At 43.1% G+C, this 22,313-nt stretch overlaps 1 protein-coding gene across 3 annotated transcripts; it reads left to right on the forward strand.

Annotated features, from left to right (window-relative positions):
• The first annotated feature begins 228 nt into the window (after positions 1 to 228).
• On the forward strand, positions 229 to 21,157 carry far1 (fatty acyl CoA reductase 1). 3 transcript variants are annotated; one of them, XM_069715144.1, is made up of 13 exons: positions 229 to 341; positions 6,207 to 6,322; positions 6,895 to 7,011; positions 7,732 to 7,907; positions 9,305 to 9,484; positions 11,310 to 11,487; positions 12,052 to 12,096; positions 12,609 to 12,736; positions 12,841 to 12,908; positions 14,890 to 15,061; positions 19,202 to 19,331; positions 20,019 to 20,146; positions 20,657 to 21,157. In XM_069715144.1, the coding sequence occupies exons 2-13, from the start codon at positions 6,251 to 6,253 to the stop codon at positions 20,814 to 20,816; spliced, it is 1,554 nt and encodes a 517-aa protein (XP_069571245.1). In that variant the 5' UTR covers positions 229 to 341; positions 6,207 to 6,250; the 3' UTR covers positions 20,817 to 21,157. The 3 variants fall into 3 exon arrangements, with proteins under 3 accessions (XP_069571245.1, XP_069571247.1, XP_069571246.1); XM_069715146.1 differs by lacking the exon at positions 14,890 to 15,061 and adding an exon at positions 15,865 to 16,036; XM_069715145.1 differs by lacking the exon at positions 229 to 341 and adding an exon at positions 743 to 792.
• The last annotated feature ends 1,156 nt before the right edge of the window (positions 21,158 to 22,313 follow it).

Raw genomic sequence — 22,313 nt, forward strand, 5'->3', positions numbered from 1 at the left:
AGTAAGTCCAAGTCTCCAAAATGTCTTTGTTTTCTAAATGCAAGGAGTTTTTTTTGTTTGTTTTCTAAACACGAAGTGAAACGGGTAGGAGTGAGACCTCCTCTTCGCCCTATCTGCGCCGCATAGCGCTGTCCCCTGACGTCACGACGGTTCATTTTATTCTGCCGGCTTCCTGCTGAGTCTCCACTCTGTCGCTCGTAGCGGTACACGTTACTGCTGCTGCTGCTGCTGCTGCTGCTCCTCCTCCTCCGCCTCCTCCTCCGCCTCCTCCGCTGCCTCATCGCGCACCGCACCACACTACCCAACTTCACGAGCCGGGGCGGAAGGCGTCCACATTCCGGGTACGTACACGCTTTGAATCCAGCTCCACGAGCCTGCGTAATACGGGTTCTCGTCCTCGTGGAAGTAGTTGCCCACCGACTGGCTTGGCTCGGCGCGAGGGGGAGAGATGCGCCAAGAGGAGGGGAAGGACGGAGGGAGGGAGGGAGGAAAGGAGGGAGGGAGGGAGGGAGAGGTGGTTACTGCTCGAGGAAATACGCAGATACGTGGACTAAGTTAGACTTTTCTTTTTTTGTTGTTGTTGTTTTTTCTGGGGGTGGGAGGGGTGTTCAGCGTTCACCTCACCTCAGGCGGACGTCACGTCGGCCGCCAGCCACGACGCTTCAATGTTTCTTATTCTCCCATCCGGTGTGTTTTAAACACTTCGTAAATACGAGGAAGATGAACTCCCTCCCTCTCTCAGCTCTGGAGACACTTTTTTTTTCTTCTTCTTCTTCTTCATTTGTCGCTGAGGTGCGTCACTTTTAATTTCCTCCCGGGCTTTTTCATTTTTTTATTTATTTATTTATTTTGTTGCGGTAATCACAGTAAACACGACTCGATGTGGGTTGTTTTTTTTAAACGTCCGCTGTGCAACAAAAAAATAAATAAATAAATAAATGGACAGTGAGGGGAGAATCACCGGATACGATGCCTTTAGGGTGTTTTTTGTTGTTGGTTTTTTTTTTGCCTCTAGTCTGGGTTCAGTCTGCTCTGACGTGTTGTGTCTCGTATAACACACCAGTTTTTTTTTTTTACTGCCACTATTTATGCAGATTATGTCAGTAAGCTGTTTGGAGGATGAGGGGGAGGAAATGGTGCCCTCATCAGGTTCATTTATTTCACGTTTTACAAAGATATATTTTTTTTTTAATGCATTTTGAACTTTTTGGAGGTCAGGTTTTATGTCTCATTAGGACCTTAAAACACACTATATAGATTTAAAAATCCTTGTGAGGTCTGTATAAATTACTGCTCTCGTGTTAATTCCACATGAGTGGGGGGAGGGGGGTGGGCCTGTACAAAAAAAAAAAAAAAAATGCTGCACTGTCACAACATTAACCCCACCCTCCCCCGGAGAGGAAGTTGGCATTACGGGCTGCTGTTGCAGACAGATGTGCCTTCAGGTTGTTTGCCGGGGACACACACCGTTATTATTGAGTCATCAATCGGCATCCTCGACAACGATTGGATGATTCATTGCCAGTAATTTGGATGACAGATTTAATTCATTTAAAAGTGACCATATATGGGCGAGCTGTGGGGGGAACAAGCAGTGGATCTGATTTATCAATCAAACAGACATTTGTCTTAGCCCCCAAAACACGGCTTTTTAAAGGTCATTTTATAATTAATGAAGGGATTATTTTCACTTTAGCGAAATGACATACAGAGAACTTGTGGAAAATGTTTATTGACCGTTTTTTTTGTTGTTGTTGTTTTTTGTTACGAGAGAAGTTGAATGCAAGTCTATGGAAACCAGCGCTTTCTGGAGCCGACCTCTAGTGGCACTCGCCGGTATTGCAGCTTTAAGGCACTTCAGCATCGGCCTTTTAACGTTAGTTACACATGGATTGCTCTCCCGTCAAAAACCCTCAATTTGCATCTCTCTCCAGATTGTTAACCTTCAGCCGCAGGTGCTCAATTTAAGCATAAATAAGATGCATTCGATTAATTATTCAGAGCGAAGCGTCGGGGATCAACTTGCTCGCCCGTCCGTCTCAACTTTACGCTACCTCCTTCACGGACGCTCGATCAAAGGGGGAGCTTTAAAATGACAGATTTTTTTTTTTGTGTGTGCGTGTGTTTATTTTCAGTCTCAAGGACAGGGAGGATGGCAGGTTCTCTTTTTCAGAGGAACACTGAAGAGAAAAAAGAAAGAAAAAAAAAAAAACAGGTCGTCTTCTGTCCCAGTTCTTCGTTTATTCGCCGTGACGTGCGAACAAATGCGGCGACTTAAAGAGGGCATCGCCTCGGCGGGTAGCGAGATCTTTTTTTCATTCTCCATCCTCCTTCTGCTTTGTTGTCGTTCCAGACTGATTTTTGGGCATTTTAAGGCTTCTGTTATAATCAGTTTTTTTTTTACTGATTGTACCTCTCACACATAGGCGGAAAGTAACCGTAAGTCGGAGACCGAAACGTACGGGGTCGGATCAAAAAGTTCGGTTCCTGTTGCACGCAAAACGGCGATGTGCGCAAAGCAGGAGGAAGCAATAACACAAAACTTCTGGTTTGCTGAAATCAACGGTGAAATCGCACCAGTGGCCACAAAATCACGTGTAACTCGGGCGCTGATGCTAATCGAGAGCCTGAAGTTGGAATACTTCCTCGCCGAGGTTATAGTTTTGCGCACAACACAAACAGAGCTTAGAACTTTGTTTGCTCGCCCTTGTAAAACACTTTGTAGGAGGGACGCGGATTTTCGAATATTCGAAAATATAGGCGCGACTTTCTTCCTTATTTCCCCTGTTTTTATTTGAATGCCTCTGCAGTGTTGAAAGAAAAATCGAATAGTTCAGAGCGAATTTGAAATTGTAGTTTTGCTTGAAATACCCATCCCTAGTTTGTAGTAAGACGAGTAGATAAAAACAACAACAACACTAAAAAAAACAGAAAACTTCATTTGCTGCGTAACTCAGTCGAATGATACACGTTCCTACAGATCAACAAATGTTGGTTGAAATACGTCTGGTTGATCCAACTCGAGCAGCATGTTGCAGATGATTGCCGTCACATGTTTTCACTGTGTGTTAAATGCCAGGATGTGCAGGACAGCACACACACACACACACACACACACACACACACACACACACACACACACACACACACACACACACACACACACACACACACACACACACACAGCATGACTTCATACACTTTCTCTGGCCGATCACATGATCGTATGCTCGTACAAATTGAGGCCCAACAAACAGGATCAATGAGGTAACTAGAAACCGGACTCTCTGATGGGTCAAACCGATGGTTAGTTAGTTAGTACATAATATGATATAATTTTCATATTTTAATTCAGGTTGATAATCTAACTGAGCACATATATACTTTTAAATTTTCCTCCTGAACTTGCTGTTAAGCTGCTCAATTCCCAGTTTGTCTGCATGTTAATTTTGAGGAGCTCCGTTTGCAGAGCCGAGCACCTGCAGTATGTTGTTTCAACGACTCCTGCTGCTTTCATGTCAAGTAATTCGCTTAAAAACATGCCGGGGATCCCGACAGACTGTTCTTGACCAGGTGCAGTCCCGTCCAAAAAAAAAAAACAATTAAAAAAAAAACAACAACCAACAAACATGGCCCACTTTGAGCAGCGTTCCTGAAGAATCACTTCACTTAAAAATCTGCTGTTATTTTTTTTATTTTTTTTTTTTTTTATGCCAGCAGCAATGATGCGTTTTATCTCAAGTTATTCTTCAAAAGGCACGACCTTAAGTTTGTGACATCACAAACTTGCAGAAGTCCAAACAGCACAGTTGCTGAATACAGACTGCGCTTTTCTCTGTGAACTGAGGGATTGGATACTTGTACAGTATTTATGAAGCCATCTAGACTTGCTTTTATAATATTTATACCAATAAAAACAGTCATTTCAAGTTACACAATTTATGGGACCCTTTAAATAAAATATAATCTGCACAACTAACGAGCAGACAAGAGCATTTGGCAAACGGCTAGTTAACTAGAGCATGTGAGGGGAAACCAGCAGTCTGTTGCAGCTGATATTAAACTTGTGCCCAAGGCTTAGGGTGTGTGTCTTGTTGTTTTCCAAAACTTTGACACTGTGAGCGCAGGGTGGTAACCGCATAGCGACCCTTTCAGAAACACACTTCTCCCAAATGACCCGTTGCCTCCGAGACAAAGCAAAACCCAGTGACTGCTTTTGTGCTTTTTATACACTTTGTAGATTTAGGATTACTTTCGGTGCGTCATGATTTCATGGTTTGCACATAAGAGACTGAAACATCCCGAAGAAAGTTTAAAAAATGTTGTTGTTGTTTTTTTGTTTTTTTTAAATGAAACGCTCCGTAGCCACGACAAGTTTACAGCCGGGAACCAAAAATGCGACAAACGTCTCTTGCGTTCCTTCCCCTCTGTCTACCGGGTAAAACCGTACGTTCACCGGCTGTCTTCTTACTCAGCCGTACAGCTGGAGCCGGCCGCTTGGCAACCGGGACGCGATGCAGCAAACGACTCCTCTGCAGCGTTGGTTCAGTGCCTGAGTCGGTACAGCCGAGAAGACGTTCGGTCCAACGGCAGCTGTCGAGCCCACGCGGCCACTGTTGTCATAGCAGCAGAAAAATATTCCCTTTTTTTTCTTCTTTTTTTTTACTCTGAATTGATGTTTAATTAATTATATATATATAACATACTGATATATATATATAAAATTATTCTGCAGTGTAGAAACAAAAGCTCTGACAGCATTTTCATTTATTTTTTTTGGTCTACAGACTGGTGGTAGTGACTCATTGTCTTTCTTTCAACACTGCAGTTTTTGGCCGAGCTCTTCACACGATTGGTTAGAAAACGGGAACTGTGAAACACTTTCAAGCAAACAGTGAATGTTTAAATGTAAATTCCCTAACTTCACTTCTGCATGGTAAATCAGTGAACACCACGTGGTTGGCCCACAACTGGTTTAACTGTAACTGCATGAGCTGGCAAAGAAATCTCAAACAAGTTTGGTCACAACTGCGGTTGTTTTTTTTGGTATGTTTTCAAGTTTTTAGCAAAACCTACCTGACCAGACTGTCTGGGTTTGTTAAATTCTGGTTTCAGATGACCAGACTGTCCGCGCCTGTAAATGCCTGGTTTCAGATTACCAGACGGTCTTTTCAAAGCCCGTCAACTCTTTCGCAACAGCAGAGAATCAGGATGTGGTTGTATAAGTTGATTGTCAGTATCTGCAGGCCCTGCTTAGGATTAATTTACCCAGGGTGGAAAACACAGCTTTGTATGTTGTTACAGCAGATACGGGAAAAATAAAAAAAAATTAATGCAAAAAAAAACAACCTTATTACAATTTTGGCAATTCATGTTTTGGATCTCTACATTTCCAAAGTTTTCTGTTGGCTATATCCGTATTTCAGTGTTTATTTATTTCTGTGGCTATTTGTTAATTGGGTGAGTTTGGTCCTGACCTCCTGTTTGAAAACAGTATTCAATTAATGAGTTGGGTGAAACGGACAAAAGCAAAATAAATAATAATATTCGGTCAAAGTTACATGATACCAGTAAGGCTGTGCTAACTGTCTCTTAACTACACACAATGGAAACATTTAGAAATGCATCGATAAGTTATAAATGAAGAAAATGCAAAAATATACAAAAAATGCAGGTATGAAAATATCCAAAAGGTACTTATGAATATTTTTTTATTTTGTCGGCCATGCAGTTGTCAGTTTTACTGCTGACAAGCCTCTGACAGGCGATATTTTTCCAGTTTTTTTGTTGTTGTTGTTTTTGGCAAGACGGTATCTTATTTGTATTTGTAGAATGTTTTTACATAAAAAACAACAACAACCTGCATCTCATAGTAAAACCTCAGAGAAACGATGTTTTCGGGGCCTTTTTGAATAAGGAATGACTTGAATATTTGCTGCTGTGCCTGTTACGTGTGAAGCTGAAGGATTCACTCTATTTAAAAAAAAAAAAAAACTTCACATAAAGCAGGTTTGACAACCTTGAGCAATTCTTTGAATACTACATTTCTGAGGCCGAGACTTCGCTTTCCTTCAATCCAAAGCTGTGACTTTCATTCGATCTGTATTTTACTTCAATTTTAAACTCAAACCCTCCGCATGAGGCAAAACGTCAGCCTTGCAGTCGGTTTTTTCTCTAATTACAATCCACCGGTCTGTCTGGTGCAGGTGGAGGAGTACCGAGGAGCTCGCTGACCAGGACCGCCGACATCATGATGACCATCCCAGAATACTATGCAGGAAAAAATGTGCTGATCTCCGGAGCGACGGGCTTCATGGGAAAGGTACGGTGGTGGTTTAAACAAGCTCGTAGCCAATAGGATACGACTGAACATGCAATTACTCGCGAGTCGCCAGTCGGCAACGCCCTAAAACCTGCCAGGTTTTAGGGCAACCGCTTTCTTTTCTTCTGTTTTTAATTACTGGCTTGTAAGGATAAGCTGGATATAATTTAGTTTTGTCTGAAAACATGAAAGTGACAGTTAGTTATTTTGCTACGCCGCTGAAACGGCAAAAAACGTAAAGAAACGAGAAGGTCGAGACCAATGATCTCCTCAGTTTTTGTCAATTTCTCACATCTGTTTTTTTCTGGAGCAGTTTTGTCCTTTTTTTTAAAGGAGTTTGAGTCTCCTCCAACTAGCAGAAAAAAAACTAAACTATCAGGCATTACTTTCTAAAACACCCTCCTCACCAAACACAGCGGCCTCCTGCTAGATTTTTCACTTATTCGATTCTGTCTGTTCAGATGTTGTCGGCGACGAAGCCTTCGGCTCTTGAACCTCACTCGCTCACTCCAAAGACTACAAATGTTTTTAATTGTTTGTTTTTTTGCTCCTCTTTGTTCATTATTTGAAAGGTGTTGCTGGAGAAGCTGCTGAGGTCCTGCCCAGAAGTCCGAGCCGTCTACGTGATGGTCAGGTCCAAAGCTGGTCAGAGCCCTCAGGCCCGCATCGCCGACATGATCAACTGCAAGGTGAGAAAGTGGGACGGGAGTGATGATGATGATGATGATGATGATGATGATGATGATGATGATGATGATGATGATGATGATGATGATGAGCTGATGGATTGGGTTCAACTTCGGACAGCTCCTGTGGTGGAAACGGCCTGTTTGATGACACTTAAGTGTTAAGATTCGTAAGTTGAAAAAAAAAAAAAAAATGTGCCTTTGAAATTCTAGAGAATTGAAATTTTTTCTGTGGAATTGGAGTTTTGACATTGTTGGAGCCAGCGTCTAAAATTGTTGACGTTGCACTTTTTAAGTGCCTCTGCGTTGGCTTCGCCCTTTCGCCTCAAGCCTTGGTTGTTGCTGCTCGATTCGTACCGTCTAGTCTTTCATGATCAGTGGTTGTCTGTCTCGTATTACCTCAACGCAGCTCTTGAGTGTACATTTAAAAACGAGTCCCAAACAGGCCGTTAGCGTTGACTTGACACGTGACCAAGTTTGCCTTCAGCTCGGTGCAGCCGGCTGCCGAAATGAGGCAACTTTTAAGGTTGACGATGGCTTCATCGGGGATGAGGAAGAGTCAACACTTGCTTAGAGTTGGTCACATCAGTGTTGCCGAAGAAGGGGAACTCCCGAAAAGATAACTCCAGTGATTTTGTTTTTGATTTTTTTTTTTATATATATCTGTTATAGCACGTTTATCCTCTAACTTCGGCATCTTTTTTTTTTTCCTCCACCTCCCAGCTGTTTGAAAGACTGCAAGACGAGCAGCCGGGCTTCGCGGAGAAGATCGTGGCGGTGAGCAGCGACCTCACCAAGCCGGAGCTGGATCTGAGCAAAGAGGACCAGAGCATCCTGGCTGAAAACGTTAACGTCGTCTTCCACTGTGCCGCCACTGTGCGCTTTAGTGAACCGCTCAAGTGAGTTGATTATTTGTCCTTCGTTTTCTTTTTTTAAATTCAATTCCCCTCTAGCCCATTTCTCCCCGAATGCACTCCCGCTGCATAAACCGGTCGTGCGACCGGCCAGTTTCTTTGCGCTGGTCAGTCAAATGAATAACGATCGAAAGACGGCAGAGTTTGTGTTTGCTCGGCTCGGCACCGAAAGCACTGAGGTGTTGACGGACCCGCTGTTGTTTGCAGTACACGGAGACGCACGGCGACACCTGACAACCCTTCTGACGAACTACCGCCGCTTTAACTCTCCCTCGCGGCTTTTGAAAATATAAAGTTGTTTTCTTTCTACCGAACAATTCTCAAAGATATTCCTGTATTTTCAACAAAAAAAAAAAATCTTCAACATTTATTTTACAACGGTTACAATTTCGATCCCGCACACGTTCAAAGTTGCAGAAAGAAATTGCCGCATTGGCTTCCTTTCCAAAACCAAATAGGGAAATCTATCGGTTAAGTATGGAGTTTTGGTTAGCCTAGCTTAGCATAAAGACTGGAGGCAGAAGTAAATGGTTAGCCGGGCTCTCTTCAAAGAGAAAAAAATGTGCCCTGTCAGCAACTTGCAGCCTCATGAACCAAGGTTGAGGGAGATGGACACCCGCTTCTGAGCCTGGTTCTGTTGGAGGTTTCTTCCTGTTAAAAGGAAGTTTTTACTTCCCATTGTTGGAGGTTTCTTCCTGTTAAAAGGAAGTTTTTACTTCCCATTGTTGGAGGTTTCTTCCTGTTAAAAGGGAGTTTTTACTTCCCATTGTTGGAGGTTTTACTTCCTCTTAAAAGAGAATTTTTCCTTCCCACTGTCAGAGGTTTTTCTTTCTTTTAAAGGGGAGTTTTTGTTTTCCCTCTCAGCTGTCACTCATGTGGGAATTGTTGGGTTCCCTTCTGTTATTTTGTACTAAACGCCTTGAAATAAACTAAACTATAACTAAATTAACCAACGTGTTGTATCTAGTTAGTTTTGAATCCACACACAAACAGTGAATGTAATGCTGAACGTATTTCACAGCAGGGTGTCCGTTCGCCTGGTGAATCAGTGCAGCTTCACCAGATATCGTGTGTCGTCGCCAGATTCTGTCAGCGACCACAGGTGTTTGGTTTTAGTACCAAAATCTGGCCGAGACTCGGAGCAGCTTGTTGTTTACCGAGACAAGGTTCCATCATGCAAATCCCTCATTTTCAACAAACCCGTAAACTAGTAGGCTCTATTTCCGATATGGAAAGTAGCACGTCTGCCGGCAGTTTCCGCCGGTCTTTATTCAGAGGTAAAATGTATTCGTATGGATCTTCTCACTCGGATGCTGATTTAAAAACATATTCTTGAAACTCTTTTTTATTTGTAGTTAATTTTTTTTTTTTTTTACTTTCAGAGATGCAGTGCAGCTGAACGTCCTGGCCACCCAGATGATGCTGGCTCTGGCCCACCGGATGAAGCACCTGGAGATCTTCCTCCACGTCTCCACGGCCTACGCCAACTGCAACCGAGAGCTCATCGAGGAGGTCGTCTACCAGCCGCCCGTCGACTACCGCAAACTCATCGACACCCTGGAGTAAGCCGGTCCTTGATCGCGGCCTCGTTTTGACGTACCCGGATTTCTTTCGACTGCTCGATGCGTTAAAAAAAAAAAAAAAAAAAACGAGAAGGGAAGGTATTCTCGAGATTAACGTCCGCGATGCGCCGAGCGTGCCGGCTCGGCCCCCCGGTCGTACAGTAAATGGCTGCTTAGTAACGCTAATGTCGTAGAAGCTGCCGGTCTCGGGCGGTTGACGCGGGATTAAGCAAAAGCTTTCGAAGTAGAGATTAGCGCGATGATTCAGGAGGGTCGTACGAACGGTGGCGTCGAGCACACGGGGGTTCGTTGGCGTGCGGAGGACAGATTGGTCTTCTGGATTGGCGGAGTCTCTAGGTTTTGTATACAGCGGTTGGAAAGTCATCTGAAGGGGAATTTCTTTTTCCATTTGCCTCACCTTTTTGATTCTGGCATTGTTTACAGGTTTTAACGGAGGGTGGCACAGGGTCGACTTTGCTTGCTCCAATTGCCTCATTCAAACGAGGTGTGAGCATGACATTTGAGCCATTGTCTTTTGTCCTTTCCATTTGTTTAAATAAAAGCTCATGGAAATATTGTCGGAGCTGCTGTGTAAACATGTGGCCGGGATTTGGAAATAATCCATGTGTGGATATGATACAATAACATCGGCTGTATTGACACTAACAACCTGTTGAACGTGTCATGAAATGGAATTTTATTGTGCAAAGGCGAGGCTGGTTTTTATTGATGTGAATATATAAATATATATATTATAGTCAACCTGTAATTTCTGCAACGCTCACTAGTTTGAGGGTTTTTTTTTTTTTTTAGGATGAGTGAGTAATTTCTTTAGATCTTAATCAACATGAAATTTTGCAGCAGATAAATCGACAAACACACGACCCAGCTGGACCGTCACTCTGGACCGTCCTTGCTTCCAATTTTAAGACTTGGAAGAGCGTTGTTAATTCTTTTGGAAACGCTGTCGATAGTTTCCTCTAAACTATCCGTCAAAAAGCACAAATGCGGCCACGAGAAATATGAATATGTGCAGCTTTAGAATCTATCCAACAATGGAAACGGCTCGTGTAATGCAGCCGAATGTCTCGAGTGCCTTTCGACTCAAACTCCTGCTTTTATAGGCGTGTGAGGCTCGAAGGCTCCAGACTGAAATATCTAATCCAATTCCCATTTTCTTTTTACAAAGTGTTTTTTTCGGTCTCCACTATATGAATCCTATCTGACTTTGGTGATGCTCTTACTTTTCGTTATAACGCCGCTAGTAAGGTTGGTGTTTTTGTCTTTTGGTGAAATCTCTCTAACCTGTGTTTACATTTCGAACAGCAAAGATGAATCCCAGTGAGTTTGGTGATCCTGAGTATGTTTTTCGATACTTTTTTGAGTAGAATTGATAGCAGCAATTTATAAAGAAGTCTGATAGTTTATTTACTTATTATTTTCTTAAAGCATGAAAACCAGTGCTCTACTAAGTGGCATACTTTTATTTTTTTTTACTTTCTCAAAAAAAAATATACGTAAAAATTAAGAAAAACATTTGGAAACAATCTAGGTGTAGATCATTTTTCTTTAATGCTTTTGCTATTCAATTGTCAAGCAGAGGCATTTTATCGATCTCGAAGCGTGGACTGTAGTTTCGTCAAAAACGACTACTTAACCAAAATAGTGCCGTGTCAGCGATTATCCCGTAGCATCTTAACTTTGCGTAGATTTATTTTCACAGAATAGAAATCAAGTTTCCTTTGTTCTAATCCGGTGCCGAAGACGGTTCCGTAGAATCCGTTGCAGCTATAAAGCTAAACCTCGTGTTTCTTTGGGATTCCAGCTGGATGGACGACGGCCTGGTAACTGCGATGACTCCCAGGCTGATCGGAGAGCATCCCAACACGTACACCTTCACCAAGTCCTTGACGGAGTATCTGGTGCAGCAGGAGGCCGGAGACCTCAACGTAGCCATCGTCAGACCCTCCATCGTCGGAGCCAGCTGGAAAGAGCCATTCCCAGTAAGTCTTTTTAAAAAAAAATTTTTTATGATTATTATTTTAACCTCTAAAGTCAGTGAGAGTATTGCTGTTGATATTTCTTGAAAATGTTTCCAAGCGAGATCAAAGCATACCGAAGACGGACGCATCACAGCGAGGGATCTCTTTTGTTTTCCAGCTTTTCAAACTGAAAGAAAGTCAAGTCTCTGAGCACGGATGTGTTTCTTTAAACGACCTTTTTTCAGATTTCGATCTCCAAACCTCTTTGCCTCCGACACTCGGTCGCTCCGTGCCGCCGATCCGTGAACAAGATGATGCACGAGTTGGAATGTGAGGAATGTGGAGTAAAGAAACTCTGCACACCTTTTTTTTTTTAATCAGCTGGGCGATCGCTGCAGAAAGCAGCGGGATCGTGGAGTTTCTGGTTTTAAGGAAAGTTCAAGCGATTCTGTGACGGGCGACACGGATTTGATTTAGTTTAAAACTGCAAAACAGAAGAATTTTTTTTTTTTTTCGATCTATCGGCTAATTGTTTTCAGTGCAAATTTTGACGCTGCTTTGCTCTGACTTTTCTCTTTGTTTCAGGGCTGGATCGACAACTTCAACGGACCGAGTGGGATATTCATTGCGGTAAGTACTGCTACTAGTAATACTTTAAATACTGTCATATAAATAGAGAGTATTGTGCAAAAGTTTTGAGGTGCTTTAGATGTTTCAGGGAGCCATCTGATCTCAAATCACTTAGTGACACCTAATTAGATCTGGAAAAAGGTTGGTTATGTTAAAATGAAGCCGTCTAATTGGGTTAAATTCTTACATCGTACAAACTTGAAATTCTTGAAACGACAGATTGACAGTTCGCTCGATTTTCTCTGTCAGTTCAGACACGAGAAAAAAAGTACGCTAAATGTGTAAAAGTGTCCCTTGAGGATGTAAATATCTGTTGGTCTCGTCATACATCCTGCTGCCTTCTATATTCTTTGGAACCAGCTTTCTCCTCTTCTAATCATAATGTATACAGTCGGTAACCTTGAATTTTCTTTCTTCTTTTTTTTTTCTCCCCGTTTTCACCAGCCTCGTATAGGTCTCGGTGTGTAATCTTCATCAGTTGCAATAAAAGTCTTTTCTGCTGCCCCCTGTAGGCCGGTAAGGGAATCCTGCGTACGATGAGAGCATCTAATGATGCCGTGGCCGACCTTGTGCCCGTAGACGTGGTCATCAACGCCACGCTGGCTGCAGCTTGGTACTCCGGATCACAGACGCTCAACAGGTAAAAGAGGCGCAGAACATTTTTTTTTTTTTTTTTTCTTCTCTCATGTAATGGTTAAGTTGTAATTTTTAATGTAAAATGCATCTATTCCCTCCATATTGCAGGCCGAAAAACCTCCTGGTGTACAACTGCACAACTGGTGGGATCAACCCGTTTCGCTGGGGGGAAGTCGGTAGGACATTTTTATTTTTATTCATTTTTTATCTTACGTAAACGCAGCCTGTGTAAAAGCCCTTGACAATAGGAGCTTATGTGCTTTTAAAAAGAGGCATCTAATCACATACTCTGATTGTTATCTGATCCGCTGGCTACCACACCTACACCAGGAGCTTTCGTTCCTCCCCTTCATTTTTGGATGCAGGAGCACTACAGGAGTTTTTCTCAGTTTATCCGACATTTTTGGGACACGTATCACAATCCCGCGTGTCGTCCTTATTTAATAACACTTCATTCAGTCAAAGACATTCACTGAAATAAAACAATACAAAAAAAACCAATCATTGGTAAAATAGAGCGCTTTGTTTTCAAATATTACGGTTTGGAGTCAAATCTAGTGCTCTTACTGTAAGTGCAATAATTTTGCATCCACAACAATGTTCCCCTCAAAATTTAAAGTGGAGAGCGGCGGCAATTACATGTCGGTTCAAACATCATCTTCAGAAAGTAAACAACCATTGAAATAATTACAGGGAGACTGAAAGTCTGATGTTGACTTCAAAATGAAAACGTATTTCATGAATGAGTATTTTTTTGCTGCCTAAGCAATCACGCCTAAGCTGTTTTTTTTTTCTATGATAACTTGTGCAGTGCAGCTCTGCTTATTTTAGATTTATTACATACAGAGAGTTTCAGACAGGAACTAAATTGGGGAATTATCTCACTATAAGGTCCGAGCTTCTGATCATATCTGTTTCCTCGTCGCCTCCATTTTGGGGCACATTTTCAAAAGGAACAATACAAGTTTCATACAAATCTTTGAGAATATTATTACATATTGTGTTGAGAAACGTTGTATTAATCCTTTTTAAGCTCCAGTGGGAGTTGCACAAAGTCTGATCAATTGCCAAGGCTACTATAATAACACGCCTACTTCTCCAGTTACATTTTTGGTGTACACAAAAAGATTTGCAAGGATTTGCGTCAAAGAAGAATACCTTGTGTTAAAGACTGAAATGCTAAATTTAATTTTGGGTATTGGGAGTTCTCTTTGAAGGACTTCTTGTCCATTTTGTGTAACCAGCTATTTCTCTTTGTTAATTTTACACTGTTCACGCAGGAAAGGTTCCACAGGGTTCTGTGTTAGGTCCAATCATTTTCTCGTCTTAGGAAGCACTGCCTAAATTTCTATGCAGATGACACCCCGCTATATTTATCTATGAAGTCAGATGAAACAAATCAGTTCATCAAACTTCAAGTATGTCTTGAAGACATAAAGTCCTGGATGACCAGGAATTTTTCTTACTTTTGTAACCCAGAGAAATTTATTTTATTTGGCCCAAAACAACTCAGGAACTCGTTGAACAAACAACTTGGTTATTGTTTGATGGCTTTGACTCCTGAGTTATTTTTGACACGTCCTATAATTCAAACATAAAGATGAAGTCCCAACGACAGCCTTTTCAGCTTCAGAGGGTTCGAAGTTATTTCTTTTACTTTGTCGACTTTTTACTGTTGGCAAAACGTCGGAAAAATTGGGAAGCATTTTCATGACTCGGGGAAATCGAGTGATATGAAAAATATCATTATAACTACCAGACCGTGTTGTTGGAGATTGTTGTGCCAAAGAACTGCTCAAGTCTTCAGTGAAGCTTCGTAAGTATCGATTTAACTGGCAATTTAGGGATGTAGGTTTATATTTGCCTGCAACATATTGTGGGTTGTTTTCGTTCGGCCTTGCAATAAAATTGAGCGTTGAAGGAACAGATCGGCACAAGGCCGTTAATATCTGGCTTCAGAGAATTGAGGTGAAATACATCAGTTTCACCAGACGAAGCCCTGACTTCTTTTTTTTTTTTCCCGGTAGATGTTTTACCAGTTTGGAAGATTTATTTATACAAACCTTTTAGCCAAGAATAAAAAAACAAAAAGCAATGTGTCAAATCTTCAAACTCTGCTCTCTGATTCCTTGTGTTGAACAACCTTCTGTTTCTTAGAGTACCATGTAATATCCACATTCAAGAGGAACCCCCTTGAGCAGGCCATCCGTCGGCCCAATGTTAATCTCACATCCAATCACCTAATCAATCAGTACTGGATCGCCGTGAGCCACAAGGCTCCGGCCTTCCTCTACGATCTGTACCTGAGGGTGATTGGACGCGAGCCCAGGTAACCTCTACTGTTCTAACCAATGCAAACACCCCCCACCCCCCAACACTCCCCTCCTCCCCCGCCTCACAAACAGACACAACAACATCTCTGTCGCTTTACTCCTGTCACTTTTCTTTCTTTTCTCTCAATAGTAGTAGTAGCCTAACGCCGTAGCTGCGATGTGTTTAGAAGACGCTTGTGTGCGGTTTTGTCGGTGTTGGAAGAATGTATAACCCAGCCGCCCCCCCCCCACCCCTCCCCTCCCCTCCCCCTCCTGGACGTCGGAGGTGGTTTACCGATGGGTTCTGCAATCTTTCCATCTTTCTTACTTGCAATGTTAGTTAGTTTCGGTTGGGTTTCCGAAATGTCGGCACTGAGGATCGTCTCGGTCCAGTGTCCTGAACGGACCGAGGCGGGCTTAAGTCCGCCGACGCTTTTGGGGAATTCTGCTCAGGTGTCGGCTCTTTTTTTAATTTTATTTTTTTCCCCGCAAAAATAAAACCTCTGCTATCTGCTACATTTCCCCCGACCAGTGAGAACCAGTGTTTTTTTTTGGCGCTAATGACGGACTAGCAGAGACCGAGCGACGACACAGAGGGGCGGGGGGTGGGGGATGGGGGTTACGTCCGGGGTCTCCAACCAAGTCGATCGCGATCTCGCCGGTAGACCTCCTCAGAGGGGTAAAAAGGTCGGAGACCCCCCCCCCACACACACACACACCCGCCCCCCTTTGCCTTGTACCAACATGAGAAGGACGGTCTTCTTCATCTCGTCCTCTTCTGTCCTCCTTGTCCCGTCATATGTGTATCCCTCTCCTACAGAGTACCATATAAACATGTCCTTCAAGACCAATCCCTTAGAGCAGGCCTTCAGAAGGCCCAATGTCAATCTGCGCTCCAACCCCTTCGCTTATCAGTACTGGACGACCGTCAGCCACACGCTACCGGCGCTGCTCTATGACGGCTATCTCAGGCTGACGGGCCGCAATCCCCGGTAAGGTTTGCAACAGACCCCACCCACCCACCCACCCACCCCCGCAACCACCACCACCCCTCAACTCTTCTCCCTCCTGCCAGTCAGCAACCAATCCCCCCCTCCCCCTCCCCCACACATATTCCCACCCTCCCTCGCTGTTTTTAAAAAAAAAAAATTTAATTTAATTTTTTCTGGTCGGTTGTCGTGCGGGATGGTGGGAACAACGGATGGGTCAAGGGCAGAAGAAAAACAACAACAAAACAATGTTTGCAGTGTCTTTCCTTGACCTCATGGCATCAGCTGGACTTTGTCAGTAAAGACGGCGTGTCATGACGACACCGTTTTGGTTTCTGTCCGAGCATGCGTCCTTCTACGCTTGACTCTTTTTTTTTTTTTTTTTTTTTTGCGAACGAGCCACGCTGTGAACATGACGTCCATTATTCAGTACCTCCAGGAAATAAATAACACAAGCTCCTCAATATTTGCGGGAGCTTGCAACCTTTTTAAAATTCCAGCGATTAAAAAAAAAAATATATATATTTTATCTTTTCCCGCAAAAAAAATGGCATCAACGGAAACTCTGCTGACAGTATTAACGGCATAAAGTACGTCTTTTCAAACAAAAGTCGCTTTATTAACAAAAATAACTCCTTCATTTCCAATCATAAAAGTCTGTGCACCGAAGGAAACCGGAAGTGACGGGGTTTGTCGGAAATGTGGCCTTCACAATAAAAGTTTTGAATTATCGACAGAAGTGATTACGTATTACTGTATGCTGAAAAGAATTTATACACGTCAAGTTGTGAGAGAATGCACTTCGGTTTTGTGCGTACAGTAGGTCTATGTGTTGAATTAACATGAATTAAACAGCATCGAAAGCTCTTATTTTGACAGCAGGTGTAGTCGTTGTTTCTATATTAGTTGCAGATTGTCCATTTTGTAAAGCTAAGTTAATGTAAAAAAAAAAGTTACTTTTAGCCCCTTGTTTTTTTTTTTTACAAAATATTGCTACGATGTGCAGCACGATTATTATCACAAAGTGATGACATATTTAGTTCGTTATCTGCTTCAAAAAGTAAAAGACGACAATTTTCTTTCTCTACTTGCAATTTTTTTCAAATTCCAGCAATTTCACGCAAAAAAACAAAACGAACTTAAAACTCATTTTTCATCGCAACAATCAAATCCTGGAGGGACTGATTATTCCCCACTTCTCCCCCAGTCATGGAAAATCTCGAAGGCACCACGGGACGTTTTCGCCGGTGCAGAAAGTTGCGTTCAGTCGTTCTCGCATCCCGCTGAAAACAACGCCGTTGCGTGTTAAATCCATTTGCTCTCCACATTTCTGACTTCTTTGCTCCGGTGCGTTCTCTCGAGCCAGATGGTACTTCAGACGCTAAATGTTTCGCAATACCAACCCCCCCCCCCACCCCACCCCCCTCCCAAGGGCGAAAAGTTAATCGGCCAAATTTCACACCGCGTCTCGGCTGTCTTGAAATGAACTCGGCTTCGCTAACTCGCGCTGTCGGGGCGGGGCGGGGTGGGGGGGGGGGGGGGTGATGTGATCCTAATTGGGTTTGTCGCCAGCTGCGAGTAACGATTGTCCCTGCCTCTGTGTGCTAATCAACCGCGCATGTTTGTCACATCCTTTTGAATCATTCGCCTTCACAGAAGGAATCTGAGTCATCTCCGGCTGCCTCCATCAGTGGGAATGTTTAAAAGGACAGGAAGACATCCAAAATATAACGGGCCTAACAGTTTAGATAGGCCTGGGTTTTTTTTTTTTTTTTTTTTTTTACCTCCGAGATCAATTGAAAAGGTCGCAGCCATTCGGTACGAATTGGATTCGTTAGAGAACATTTGTATTTACTTGAATAGTTTAAAATGTGCAGTTTGAGAACTCAGATTCTTTCAAATTCCCCCTCAGCGTTTATTGCTGTTTTCACACGAATTACCACCGCAATGACATCAATTAACTGGATTCGTTCGTGTTCCCAGGAGGACAGTATCTCTAGTGAGTTAATGTCCCGATGAGTTGAAGATGTTTGTGTCTAGTTTTTTTTTAATTTTTTTATTCGGGGTGAAAATATTGAATCCGGCTGAGCTACATTTGGGTCACGGGTCCATTTTATCCTCCTGGGCTGCACTCCAACGAAATCCAGTTAGTCTTTGGTTGATTTCTGTGGTCAGGGGTGAAATCACATTCCTGACTAGTTACAGTGCTATGAATTAAGTTTGGGAAACCCTTTTTGATTATTTAGCAGATTTCCTTTGACGTAAAAAAATTGAATTGTAGCGTGTAAATAACCTCCAAATCCAATGCTGCCGTTTATATATTGTTGCTGTCGTCTTGAAAACCAACTTTATATTCGTTTTCTGGTGGAGAGTTTGATGAGAAAATTGGCATTCATGCCTCTATATGGTTAAAAAAAAAAAAAAATGAAACCACAGGAAGGAGCCAGTTTGGTTAGCTTAGCCTAAAGTGTATAATAAGATAGCGTGGATCTGCCCAAAAGCTCCAATAGCTTCTTTAAAACTACCCGAGTGTAGTTTAAAACTCTGCTGCTCAAAAAGGAAAAAAAAAAACAAGCATGAATTATAACTTTAACGCCTGTTTTTTTTTGGTGTGTGTTTTTGGAGCAGCTTCATTGTCCACAAAACAACCAAAAAAAAAAAGCTCCCGACGACGACATTTTTCGAGGTTTTTTCCCACAGGACGGCAACAATATCGAAGCCTGTAGCTACAACTTCAGATCCTTTTTAAGAGGTCTACAAACTCATAGCGCTGTACAGCTCAAATGATCACTTACTGGAATCAAAAACCTGCTTCGTCAAACCTGCTGCTGTAATTCAGTGAAGTCGTGCCCGCGGCATGAAAATCGGAACGACCGATTGAAACACCTTTTTTTCTTTTTAAGTATTGACACATCCTGTACTGATCATTTTCTTTGTAGTTAAACACTCCTGTTAGATTGTCCAACATCTCCACCCCCCCTCCCCACCCACCCAAACACCTCATCTTTACTTTTCTCTCCCGTTCTTTACCTCTTCATCCCACCTTGTGTTTTTTTGTTTGTTTGTTTTTTTATCTCTACTATCACTTTTTTTTTTACTCTTTGGATTGCCGTCTCTGCCTTCATCCTCCTCCTCCTCCTCCTCCACGTTACGGCCCGCGAATCGCAGGATGATGAAGACGATCACCCGCCTCCACAAAGCCATGATGGTCCTGGAGTACTTCACCAGCCACTCCTGGGTGTGGAACACGGACAACATCGCCATGCTGCTGGCCAACATGAGTCCCGAGGACAAGAAGGTAGGACACACACACACACACACACACACACACACACACACACACACACACACACACACACACACACACACACACACACACACACACACACACACACACACACACACACACACACACACACACACACACACACACACACACACACACACGACAGACCTTTTCCACACTGTTGGAGATGGCAGACACAGATTCACCCTCCCGGTGCGTTAACGTCTGATAGCGGGGCTGACGACAGCGGAGAGTCATTCATTCCTTCCCGGCTGACGTCGTCGGTCGGTCGTGAACGGGGGACATTGTTCGGGAGGAATCTGTTGGTGTCTGAAAAAGCCACGTTGGCGGACTCCAGTACGAGACAGTGATATTTTGTCCTTGGCCTCCTTTTATGGAAGCAATTCTGCTGAGAAAAAAACGGTCCAGTTCTGTACATTTTTTTTAGTTCAAGACTGCAGCTGCAGATACTCCAGAAACGGTGTAACATTCATTCACACAGCTGAGCTTCCACCCCAAATATGACCTTATATGACCAATATTGGTCAATATGTAGCTTACAACTGGATTGATGGTATTTTTGGCTGATACTCAATTTTCAAACCCACAAAAATCACTCAAATATCAAATTTCAAACCATAAATAAGCGTCACTGTCATCTTTTTTTTTCTTTCTTCTTTCTTCCCACCATTCCTGCAGATGTTTAACTTCGATGTGCGTCAGCTGCACTGGGCGGAGTACATGGAGAGTTACTGCATGGGCACCAAAAAATACGTCCTGAACGAGGAGCTGTCGGGTCTGCCGGCCGCACGCAAACACCTCAACAAGTAAGAAGTGTGCGGTTTTTGTCTCCGCACACACACACACACACACACACACACACACACACACACACACACACACACACACACACACACACACACACACGCGCGCACACAGGAAGTGTCGTACGCGACGACCTCTCCCTGACATCTGTTAAATCTAGGACACCATACAGCAGATAAATCTCTACATTAATACCTAAATATCATCTGGATTTTCAAGTACTTCACTTCATCCTTCCATTAACCCCTCATGTCTTTTTTTTTGTGTGTGTGTCAGGAATCCTGCCAGATTATTATTATTATTATTATTATTATTATTATTTCTAGTGCATGATATTTGAAACGGTAATCCTCTCGTGGGAATATTTTAAACGAGTAATTAAAAGGGAAAGAGCACTCACGAAGGTTGTGAGGAAGCAGGGCATGCTGGGATTTTGATTGTTGTTTTGTTTTTTTTTTTTTTTTTTTACACATTGAATTACATTTTTTTTTCTCCTCCTCTCGTTCCTCCAGGCTGAGGAACATCCGCTACACCTTCAACACCGTCCTGGTGGTGCTCATCTGGCGCGTCTTCATCGCCCGCTCCCAGATGGCGCGAAACATCTGGTACTTCGTGGTGAGCCTCTGCTTCAAATTCCTGTCGTACTTCAGGGCTTCCTCCACCATGAGATAATGAGGCGGGGTCGGCGGGGGGGGGGCGGAGTCACGGCGGGTGGCGGTGGTCGCGGAGGGGCGAAGAAACGAAGAAAAACCTGCTTGGCCGTGGACGAGGAGCGGCGGCTGAACTCGGAAGCCCTTAAAAGCTGTTTGACTTCGGCGCCGTGGTTTGTTTTTTTTTGTTTTTGTTTTTTTGTTTTTTTTGTTGTTGTTGGGTTTTTTTTTGAACGCAAGACGAGCCTGGGAGTCACCTGGGATCTCTCTCCGACCCCATCTCATCAAAACCCCACCGGGGCATCGTGGATTTAACTCGAAGCCTCGTTCTGGAGCACTTCTCTCCAAAAAAAACTTCGCTCCGCTTTCAACCAACAACAATAACAACAACAACAACAACAACTGGAAAAGTTCTTGGCTTGTTTTTTTGTGTTTATTTTTTAACCTGGTCCAAGGCTTTGTTCCCTGTTGGTCTAAAGTGTGTTTACAACTGCAGTTGTAAATTCTCTGCTGTCACTCCATTTTGTTTCCTTTTGGGTTTTTTTTGTTTGTTTTGTTTTTGTTTTTGTTTTTGTTTAATCCCTTGCACTCGTCAGTTTTATGGTATTCATTTAAGAGTGTGTAATCGGAAAGCGGCGTTTTGTTCTGTAGAGCTTGGTTGTTGTTTTTTTTACCCCCTCCACTCCACCCCCACCACCTCACCCACCCAATTCCAACCAAGCGCAACGTAGATTGTAAAACGACGGCTTTAACCCAGTGCCTACAAACTCTTGGATTTATTGTCGCGTCAGCAGATTCTCGCAAAAATCGAGCTTCTGCAGGTTCCTTTTTCTCGTCACGTCCGAAAAGTCTTGAAGCTTCTTCTTCTTTTTTTTTTTTTTTCGTCGTCGTCGTCGTTATTCGCCAAAGTACCTCTTAGCTAGCCCGACTCGTAGCTCAGTTTGAGGACGAGACGTTTGGAGTTGAGAGGAGAAATAACGTCACTTTCTTTTTCCTTTTCTTTTTTTTTTCGCAGTACGCTTGGAAATTAAACGCTTTTTTTTTTTTTTTCCCAGTTCTGTAATCGATGGTTAAACGTAGGCGATGGTGCTCGTACGCTAAAGTTTCAGGTAGCATCAACTGTAGCTAACCGTCTCGTTTTTCCTCCCCGCGAATAACTCGTGCGGGTCGTCGTCAGTCGCGTCATCGGTTCCTGCGCCGCCCGTGCTGCTTCTGTAAATACAGGTTCGATTTTCCTCGCCTCCGTGCTCCCGGATCGTCCCGTCTTGTATTTTTGTATCGCGACGGGAAAAAAAAAAAAACCCGTCACCATCCACGACACGATTTCAAGGCTTGTTACAGAGCTGAACACCAACGTTTTCTTAGATCGAATTCCTCGTGAGTTTTTATAGGAGTTTAACCCTCAACGCCATATCAAGTCTTATATTAACATGACCGAGGTTCACCTGTGCACTTTTTTTTTTGTGTCGTCATATTCTGGCTTTTCTGTTACTGCGACCGCGGTTGTGCTTGCATGCTT

This window comes from Brachyistius frenatus, unplaced genomic scaffold, assembly GCF_029030835.1.
Source record: "Brachyistius frenatus isolate BFR_SWC_R1_liver_20210118 unplaced genomic scaffold, ASM2903083v1 Contig_139, whole genome shotgun sequence".
NCBI classification, from domain to species: domain Eukaryota; kingdom Metazoa; phylum Chordata; class Actinopteri; family Embiotocidae; genus Brachyistius; species Brachyistius frenatus.

What these genes read in the sequence shown, in the direction of transcription:
- far1 (XM_069715144.1), top strand. Translation starts at nt 6,251, where the DNA reads ATGATGACCATCCCAGAATACTATGCAGGAAAAAATGTGCTGATCTCC. An exon ending in CCGACATGATCAACTGCAAG is followed by an intron (nt 7,012 to 7,731) that starts GTGAGAAAGTGG and finishes TCCACCTCCCAG; the next exon opens with CTGTTTGAAAGACTGCAAGA. An exon ending in GCTGGAAAGAGCCATTCCCA is followed by an intron (nt 11,488 to 12,051) that starts GTAAGTCTTTTT and finishes TCTTTGTTTCAG; the next exon opens with GGCTGGATCGACAACTTCAA.